The 9,860-nt window shown below is 40.0% G+C and overlaps 4 protein-coding genes across 5 annotated transcripts; 2 read left to right on the forward strand and 2 right to left on the reverse strand.

Annotated features, from left to right (window-relative positions):
* Positions 1-139: 139 nt before the first annotated feature.
* Positions 140-2,550, reverse strand: LOC111601569 (GPI mannosyltransferase 3). Of its 2 annotated transcripts, XM_023318218.2 has the most exons (6): positions 2,456-2,550; positions 2,218-2,359; positions 1,585-2,052; positions 947-1,528; positions 642-885; positions 140-554 (listed from the first exon to the last, which is right to left on the reverse strand). In XM_023318218.2, exons 2-6 carry the CDS (start codon positions 2,343-2,345, stop codon positions 402-404), a joined length of 1,575 nt encoding a protein of 524 aa, XP_023173986.1. In that variant the 5' UTR covers positions 2,346-2,359; positions 2,456-2,550; the 3' UTR covers positions 140-401. The 2 variants fall into 2 exon arrangements, with proteins under 2 accessions (XP_023173986.1, XP_023173983.1); XM_023318215.2 differs by having other exon boundaries at positions 140-885.
* Positions 2,551-2,803: 253 nt separating this feature from the next.
* Positions 2,804-4,406, forward strand: LOC111601570 (mpv17-like protein 2). The gene is made up of 2 exons (XM_023318219.2): positions 2,804-2,887; positions 2,955-4,406. Exon 2 carries the CDS (start codon positions 3,232-3,234, stop codon positions 4,075-4,077), a length of 846 nt encoding a protein of 281 aa, XP_023173987.1. The 5' UTR covers positions 2,804-2,887; positions 2,955-3,231; the 3' UTR covers positions 4,078-4,406.
* A 301-nt stretch (positions 4,407-4,707) lies between these two features.
* LOC111601579 (integrator complex subunit 10) lies at positions 4,708-7,214 on the reverse strand. Its single transcript, XM_023318234.2, has 3 exons — positions 6,883-7,214; positions 5,748-6,825; positions 4,708-5,693 (listed from the first exon to the last, which is right to left on the reverse strand). Exons 1-3 carry the CDS (start codon positions 7,086-7,088, stop codon positions 5,028-5,030), a joined length of 1,950 nt encoding a protein of 649 aa, XP_023174002.2. The 5' UTR covers positions 7,089-7,214; the 3' UTR covers positions 4,708-5,027.
* Positions 7,215-7,423: 209 nt separating this feature from the next.
* On the forward strand, positions 7,424-9,860 carry LOC111601561 (protein nutcracker). The gene is made up of 2 exons (XM_023318206.2): positions 7,424-7,810; positions 9,004-9,860. The coding sequence occupies exons 1-2, from the start codon at positions 7,678-7,680 to the stop codon at positions 9,801-9,803; spliced, it is 933 nt and encodes a 310-aa protein (XP_023173974.2). The 5' UTR covers positions 7,424-7,677; the 3' UTR covers positions 9,804-9,860.

The following is a 9,860-nucleotide window of genomic DNA, read 5'->3' on the forward strand; positions in this document are numbered from 1 at the left end:
TTTGAATGTCACACTGGAATATCCCAAATGTAATTGCGAATATCGTTCAATTTTAAATATCAAAATAATTTTTGTTTTGGTTTTTCTTCTACTCAACCTTTATTACAAAAGAACTAAGAAAGGAAACTATTAAATTACTTTCACTTAAATATATTGCCTCACTTTAGACATGAATGCCTAATACAAGATCATCGATTTAAATATTATCAGCTACGACAAAACTACAAAAAACTGATTACAAAATTTGTTCAAAAATACGTTTTAGAAACTGCTCCTAAGGCCGTAATGTTAATAATTTCAATTTGTTGCTTACTTTTTTCATATAAAAACGGAGGGCTAAGTGTTGCATCAAGTCTTTGCCATACAGAAAAAGGACAATTTAAAAAAAAATTTGCAATAAATTAATTGAACAGATTTTCACTCGATTGTGTTTCAGTTGGCAGTTCAGGAGGATCGGCTTGATCCTCGTACTCCTGGCGATTAAATGCATTCTCTTCGCCCTGCTTCAGGCGCTGATAGACCAATATACTCTTACCCGTACGCGACTGCACGTGCTGCAAGAGAGACGCGACATTAGGCAGTTGCGTTCCCAATGCTGTGGACAAATCATGCAGCAAAGGTGACTCAACCAATTTCTTTACCTCTGCGTGCTCAATGCTGTGCAGCAGCTTGTAGTTAATAAGGTATTCACTGATCTTCTTGTCTAGTGAGTCAAAGAGAACCACATGGGATGGCTGTGCAGTGATTGGATGAACTGGTATGTGGGAACGCAGCCAGTGCATGGGAGCATCAAAGAAACGATCGGCCTCGTCCTTAAAGTTTTCTCGCTGCTCCAAATTGGGCTCACAGGTAAGGAAGCGCATGGTGACATTCTCATGAATGTGACTGCAAAAGATTAAGGCATCAATATAGTGAAGATTTAAATGAATAACCATTCGGAACTCACCTGTAATAGGGCGTCGAGTGGCATGGCATAAGGAAGAGTATATTAGCGCGTTGTTCGCGTTCGTCACGATAATCCTTAGCTATTTCTTGCAGCTTTGGCATCAGCTCAATGGGTCCCTTTTGATGAATAGTGCTCAAATACCAAGCAGGCACCACATTGCCCAGCAGAATAATTAAAGCAGCTGTCCACAGTTGAAGCCTCGATGCGTGATAGCTCCAGCGAGACAAAGCTTCCGCCGAGACGAACAGGCACAAAGGCAACAGCGAAGATACAAAGCGGAACTCCTTGTGCTCCACAGTGCTGAGCACCGTCAAGGTAATCAGAATACTTATCAAGAGTTGCTTGCTCACTGGTTGCCTGTTGCCTTTGCGTACGGTTTCCACGATGCCGTAGATAAATGGTAGAGTATTAATGCCCAGCACTGTTGGCAGACCCACTGTGAAGTACCAATACCACGGATGCGAGCCATAAAAGCTACCAATGTTATGCAGGATATTATACTTGAGGAACTCCCAAGGCGTCACAATCAACTGGCCATGCCAATAGGTGTCAATGGCAACGCCAATGCCAGCAACAAGTGCCCTGTGAGAGAACGGAAATTAGGCATATAGATAATAATAATATAAAATCGCACTTGCCCAATAAGCACAAAGCGCTTCAGGATCAAATCTAGCGAAGACAATTTCGTCTTCCGCAGATGATACAGCACCAAGGGCACCCAAATCACAGCCGCAGTCGGACGCAGGAAGCAACAGATCGCAGCGGGCCACAAATACGCGCTGCCTTCGCCAAACCAAGGAAAATAGCTGAGAGCAATTGTAGTCAGCGAAGCCTCCAGTGTGTTGGCCAGCGTGCGGGAGCCCGTGTAGAACCAGAACCAAGGCACCAGTATTAAGAAGAGCGCCCACTTTCTTTTGCCAGTCCAGACGTAGAAACGATAGTCAGAGTAGGCAGTCAATGTGGCTTGCAGTAGGCGTGGCAGCAATACCAAAAGTTGGGCGCTGTCTAGCTGCAGCAGCGCGAGCAATTTGTATATGGCTGCTATTATCAGCGGATAAACATAGCTGCGTATACCCTGCACCCATTCCCAGGTAAGGTAGCCATAGCTGTGGTTGTGAAATGCAAATTGTTTTAAATTAATATAATATTACAAATGAGCGCGTGTTCCATTTTCATGAAATTCCACTCATATATAACAAACATACACGAGTTGGATTGAGTCAGGCAACACGCGCTCATCTCTAGTTTCGACCTCCCGCAGTCCTGCTTACCCGAACGTTAGTTTGTGTGCTACTTCAAGGCTCTGCCAATATTCATCCGGCACATAATAAGTCTTGACCACAAATACCGATGCTATACGCACGGCCAATATTAGCGCGAAGACGTAGAGTAGTTTCATGGCATTGATTTTTACTGAAGTAAAGTAATAAATTAGCCGCCGACAACTTTTTTTAATTTATGCATGTAAATTTCATATATTTTTGACAACTTTTGTTAGCCGTGTCTAACCTTAAAAATGTTGATAGTGATGTGTGTGAGTTGTGTTTTATAAGTGGAAACTTGCGTGTTTTTTAATGGAATTTTGTTCCTATTTTAGGCAGAAAAATATTTGGCGCGCTAGCGTTGAGAATAAAATTGTGTTAGGCGGCCTAAAAATAACGCGAACCAAAGAGCAAAGCAGAAACAGAAAAGTGACGCCGACGTTGCCAGGGCTGCACTAATCAAACGAAAGCAAACGATTATAAAGTGTCATCGATATATCTAATATAAATTTTAAAAATGTTCCCTTATTCGACATTTTGTTTCGAATTTTACTTTGCTTAATTTTATAATAAAATAGAATGTGTCTTGAACTTTATGAGCGCATTGTAGAAATGAAAAATTAATTTCAATTTGATTTTGTCACTGTTACACTTGTCGTACAATCAACTCGATTACAATGTAAGCTAAACAGATTATTTAAAATTAAGTGGTGCGTAAAATTGGCAATCTTTTCAATGGTTTTCAGTTTTCAAACATATATATCAACTAATATCAAAATTAATAGACATTTACAAAGAATAGGCAGTATCGATAGTTTTTAACGTTTCATTGGTTATGTGCACTATCGACTGTTGATGAATCCTCGCCCACCAGTTCGCCGTTATGCAAACCGATAAGCAAAATAAACACGAATTCGTAACGTGATAAAAAAAATCCCATTCAGATGACAAGACTCTAGAAATAAAACATTTTGTTTTTCTCTTAAACGGTGAGGCTGTGTGTGGCTCTCTGCGGCAGACAGCATGTATATGCTGGTTCGAGGAAGCGCACTTGTTCACCAACCACTATTGCGGCATAGCAGGAGATGTATAACACACCGAACATTCTCAGCGCTTGTAACAAAGTCCCAAATCTTGCCCAGAACTATTTCAACAGATTATGGCAGAACGCTTGGAAAACGGTACGGACATGGCAAGGGTGAGGCCAGTCAGGCCAACACCTTCATGTTATTGCGTTGGACCAAGCTGTTATGGAGCAAAATGTTTGGCAAGTATCTGCTGGTCACCAATGTGCTCGGATCCGGCATCCTGATGGCAGTGGGCGATGTAATTGCCCAGGAGTACGAATATCGCCACGGCTTGAGTCAACATAATGGCTACGATGGCGCACGTATCTTTCGAATGTTCGTGGCGGGATCCGTACAGGGTCCGTTTCATCATTTCATCTACAATTGGATGGATCGCGTAATGCCACATCGCACCATGAGGAACATCATCAATAAGATACTCATCGATCAGATAGTTATGTCGCCCATCTGCATATTGTTATTCTTCTATACGGTATGTTCTTTGGAACGGCAGACGCTACAGGCGACGAATCAGGAGTTAATTGGCAAATTTCCATATATATATCTGATGGACTGGCTAACATGGCCGGCAGCGCAATATATCAATTTTCGGTACCTGGACACCAAATATCGCGTCGCCTTCGTCAATGTCTGCACGGCAGTTTACAATGTGCTGATGTCTTATATGAAGCACGACTTTGGCATCCATCTGCCCGACGATGAGATAGCCAATGATGTAAAATTGCCAATACAACCTCAAAGTCCAACCTCACTGTCGGATGCAACAGAAACCAAGAGATAATTTTTAGCACCTTAATAAATTATGTGATATTCAAGTAAATTCATAGCCACATTTGTTAAGACTTCATCGTTGTTTTTCTTTGTTAGTTTAAAACGTAAGCAAGAGGCTATTATCAAAATCGATAAATATTTATGTAAACTTAAAATATTTACCAAAGACAGCATAAAACTTATAAAAGTAATTGTATTTATTAAATTGTAACTTGTACCTTGATTGTGAAGCTGCACTTTCCTTTGCAGGCAGCATTGGAAATAGAGATCTTATGCACTAACTAGTATAGGAAAGCACCGTTATGTAACTGTTCAAATGTACATATCATATAAATAATATTTTTTTGTTTTATAAACAACACAGTATTATATAAAATATATTTATTGTTTTAAAACCATTTTTAAAGACTCGTTTGATAACCTTCTGATAGGAGTGAAACAATCTATAAAAAAGTTGGGTCTAACTTAACTTATACAGTTTCCCGTCGATTTAGGGTTTTATGATTAATTCGCACGTTTCGCAAGAGGTATTAAACATTATGATTGTTTTACAATCTTTAGAATTGTTAAATTATGTAATAAATAATACAATCTAATGATTTATGAATTATAAATTAAACAATAGCTGATTTTATTATTAAGATCAAGGTTGATTCTTGACAATATAATTATGTTACTGATATAGCTACAAGCTTTGTATATACAATATATAATGTATCTTAAATTGTGACATTAAGTGTTAGTTGGCTTAAGTCCGCTCCGGCTTAAAATCCAAATAAGCTCACGTCGTATGGCATTGGTTCAGTGGAGTACACGAGTTTTCCAACTGGCTTTTCATATGGAATAAGTTAATTCGAATAACATTTTCGTATCTGTATGATCCCAATCAGTTTTATACCTGGACAAAGCTCTGATCTGTTTACCAATCATTTCCTAGCTGTTTATGTATGCCGGAGGAGCTCATTTAATAACAATTGTTTCGACGGGTGGAGCCATGCCAAAGATATGCTGTACCAGCGTCAGTTGCTCCTGTGTAATAAAATTGGCCACTAGCGTGGGCACGTGCTCATTGCAACGCGCGATTTGCTGACGAATCAGCGATTTGAATTCATCTCGAGCGCCCTTGTCGGCGCCTCGAGTGCCAATGCGGCGTGGCTGAGTTGTAGCAACGGCAGTCGCATTTGTTGCGCCAGAAGCGCCGCTGCTGCCGGTTGGCGACCCAGTTAGCTCAAAGTTGGCGTCATCCTGCTGCTGAGAGTTCCAAATGAAAGCCAATTCTTCGATTATATCCGTGGCAATAATATAATTCGACAAGACGTGCAAATTAAACGATTTGCGTTGCGTGATCAGATTGAAAATGTGTTGCTTAAGTACGACATCCTTATCGGAGCTCAATTGCAGCAGAGCCAACAGATCGCCCAGCAAGCGATCCGAACAGTTGGGCTCGAAGAGCATGCGACTCAATCGACTGATTATAGCGCGCGTGCAGTACTGAATCAGTGCAATTTTGGTAAGAGGCAAAAATATCATGTGACGATGGCTCTTTAAGCTGATGTTCTCCAAGAGTTGGCCACTAGTAGCAGGCAGTTCAGCGAGTATCTTTAGAATGCACTGAAAGCCCTGAAGCTGAAATAGATAAGATCATGAAATATCTGAGCGATTCTACATTCATTCACTTACCGTCATGCTTCCCTGCATTAGATTAAGGCTAAGAATTTGCAGGCTCTGCACTAGGGTGCTCTGCGTGGTCATATCGGCCATCAGTTTGTTGGCCTCATCGCGATGTCCAAAGTAAATGGCGAGATCGAAGAGAAAGCGTGATATCCAAGGCGCTAAAGGCAATGCTAACATAAGTTGGCTAAAATCCCGCTGGAACTGCTCAGTATTCAGCAACTGCCAGCAGCGAGCAGCGTGTAGAAAGGCCTCCGACAACTCTTGACTGATTGCGGTCGTAGCTGAAAATTTGGGCGGTTCCATGCTCTGCACTTCGCCACCTTCCGGTGTCCAATCCATGCTTTGTACTTCTCCACCCTCTGGCGACCAGTCAATGAAGCCCTCGACAAGGACGTGACTGACTTCTGCATCCTCTATGCGTAGCTTGCGTATGTAGCCGTGCAGTGAGTAAATGAACAACGTTGTGGCATAGAATAGCACCTGGGAACTGCCAGCTGGACTGCCTCTCAATATCTTAACCAATTTATCCCAATAGACATTTTGGTTGACCTGCTTGCTGAAGGGTAAAAACGGCTCCCAGCCCATCATTTGACCACACAGCATGAGCACCTTGAATATATTCTTCCACGCCTCTGTTGTGTCGCATTTCTCATCGTCCATGATTTGGCGCAGATAATACTCCAAGGAATTGGTGTAGAGACGACAAGCAAGCACTGGATTCAGCTCTGGGGGCTTGTTCTGTATCATTGGGAGAACCTCCTCCACGAGCATACGTTGATAAACATCCGGATCAGCTTTCATGCCCTCGGCGAGCATCTCCAGCAGACGAGGAGCCTGCGTTGCTGCCGTTTTGGGAAACTTATTGAACATAAGTATGTAACTATGTATACACTGCTGTAAATTGTCCCCACAATTGCTAATCGTATGCACGAATATGCTGTGCTGCACCTCTGGTGTTAGGTGTTTGTACATCTTTACATAGAACTCCTGCTCGGGCGTATTTTCCGTTTCGTTGCGCAGCGCGCTGGTCAATGCGTTTACCTCTTGCCACAGCTCTGCATGTTGATTGGTAAAGTTTGTGGCACTGTAACGTTGAAAATTATTAAAATATATTTTATTTCAGCTTTATTTACCATTTTACATTATACTAAAATAGTTGGCCGCCTTCTCGCTGTTCTTGCCATCGCGCTCCAGTAGATATGCTTCGTACTGCACATTGAAGGCGTTTGGATAAAGTGTTTTGGCGGTCAATATCCATGCTTTGGCCGAGCTTGGGTCTGTTTTGCGCAGACTTTGCGCTTGTCTAACCATATACATTTCATTTTCCTCAATGGAAGTCATTTTCATTGCTACAAAACAAAATTCACAGAAGCCGGCAATTAGAGATGGGCGAATTGCGAGTAACAAACGAGATGGGTAAATTGCGACTTATCTTATATAAATTCTTGTACTAAATATATATAATTAAATTCATTTCTGCATAAATATGGAAAAAAGTATTCAATATAAATATAACATTTTATATAATTAGATTAAAATCGTATAGCAGCTGCGTGCTGATCGCCAGCAAGTAACTGCTAATTAACTATCAATTGAATCTATCGACAGTATCGATAATATCGATAGTCTAAAATAAAATGTGTTTTTTTGCAAATTTATTATTGCAGATAAGATTGCTATAAGAAAAATAAATAATGTCATTAGGAAGGCAAAATCGAACTTGCAATAGTGTGTAAATAAGTGAAACTATCTATTTCATTAAGTTGCATTTTAAATGCTACTTTTTAAGTAAGTGCCCTGTCATCGTGAAATGATATAGTTATTTTTTAAACGCAGAGAGCGTTCGTGTTTTAATCAAATGATTTCCCATTAATATAAAAATAAATTTTCTAAAAGTAACGTAATGTCAACCAAATTAGTACGTACATAACGAACAATGACAGATCCAAAAGCAAATAGTCCAAATATTGATGAACCGACACCAACAACGTCAGTGATAGATCAACCCACAGTTGGAGTCATAGAAGGCGCCGACGGTGCTGCAGATGATCGATTGGATAGAGAGACATGTAAGTTAGGCTCTATAAAGCTGACCAACTAATATGGGTATTAGTATTCATTAATAAAAATTATCGTTATAAAATGTATGCACATACATATAGTTTGTATGAGTTTGCTTTAATAGCTTGCATATGATTCAGTTTGGTACTTAGAGATGGTCACGTGTTGACATAGCCAAAAATATCGAAATATAAAGCTTAATTTGTATCGTTTCGTTAAAAGCATTCTTTTTAGTTGGCCGTACTAACCATACAACAAATGTTCGAACCTTTTTCGGTTTTCCATGCGTACATTAACATTTCTTACTCCTTCCACAAATAATAATGAAAATATGAAAATTTTATTTGAGCATGACACACCCCTGCATGGTTTTTTATATAGTCTATGCTCTTCAGCGAGACGTTAACATCTTTTGGTAAACAAATTTAATTTAATTTACAAAATACGTAGTTGAGTTAGATTTGAAAAAGATTGTTCTAGATGTTCGAACTGAGTGTTGTATGTTAGCGATTGTAGTAATTATAGTATTTTATTATTGTTCGTATTAATTTATTCATTTCGAATTAAGCTGTTCAATAATGTATTTGTTTGGAATTTATTTGTTTTTTAGTACTGTATATTAACAATGTATATTTTGTATTAAACAGTTATTTTGAGTTTACTTGTGTCGTGTCACGATGCCCGCCTCTAACTTAAATTTGAAATTTGTTTGTTTTTTTCTCAGATAGTTCGTTAGTTTGTAATTTTTTGTATGTTTGTATGTATGTATGTATATATATATGTATATTTTCATTTAAGTAAATAATTAAAATCATGTAATTTTTTCAATGACGTCTCGCATCGATTATTTCGTGTCACGACATGCACTTCTGTAACAATAATCTTTCAACTGAGCTCTGTGGTTTTCCTTTGAGTTTTTTATTATAGTATATAGATAATCCATTAAAAAATACACTTACGCACAAACTTCTTGGGTTAAACATGTCACATACGCACACAAATTGGTTCCTTTCTTCAATTCGAGTTTCGTTGCACCATTGTTGACTAATCTCTGCGACCTCATAGACATAAAAAAAAACAAACTAAACGCAACCTGCAACGCTTTCATGACTTTCGTAGAGCAAACCGATGCAAGAGTAATCACAACTTCCAAAAGCACATTAGTGTACTCATTGCCAAAAACAACCTTGCCTCATTACAGCGGCTAGCGATGGTAAACCACTTGAGGTGGTAGAAAAGGAGGAGGATTCGCCATTGTGTTTAGAGTATGCCACGCCCACTTCGGTGCCGCTACATTTGCAGTATGTGCTGCAAGAGTATAAGAATAGCAAATTGTCGAATGCCGAACTATTGTTATTGCTAATCTATATGGTCGCCTTGGAGTCGGGATTTGTGGAGAATCAAAGTTTTGTGGAGAAACGGGCACTGTTGAAGCCGGTGCCGTCTGTCGGCTGTTTTCACGTTTACAATGTCCGTTTACTTAGCCGTGAACGGGTGCACTACACAAAAGACTTCGAAGATACGGGCTTTCGCATGTTGCTCCGCATCCTGCTCGATAATAGCTGTCCGGAGGAGCCAGCTATAACTCATAAACTGCAGTCTCGACTCTTTGCCGTTTTGCTGGGCGATCTGATGATGGTAACTCTAAGTCCAGTGGCGCCGTCGAAGGAGCCCGGCTTTAGCACTTGCCTGTCTATCGGACGCTATGTGCTCAACGTACAGCTAGAGCCGATCTACCAACGCTTTCGCAAGCTGGACGAGCTCTCATTACAGCTGCGCCAGCAACTCTTCCAACCGATGCGTGCCCAGCAATTGCTGTCCTTCAAGCCCCATTTGCATCCCTCGCTGCTCGGCTTACCACTGGAACTGTATGATAAAATCTTCACTCATTTAAACAACAATCAGCTCAACATTGTGGCAAATGTCAATAAGCAGCTGCATAAATATAGCAATGAGTTCAAGGAACGTCGACCACAGGGCTCTTTAATGTATCTGGTATAATAAAATCTATCTTTCAATGTGCGTAAGAATCAAGAAAACAAAAAACAAATTTTAAAT

Source organism: Drosophila hydei, unplaced genomic scaffold, assembly GCF_003285905.1.
Source record: "Drosophila hydei strain 15085-1641.00,03,60 unplaced genomic scaffold, DhydRS2 tig00008128-arrow-arrow-pilon, whole genome shotgun sequence".
NCBI lineage: Eukaryota > Metazoa > Arthropoda > Insecta > Diptera > Drosophilidae > Drosophila > Drosophila hydei.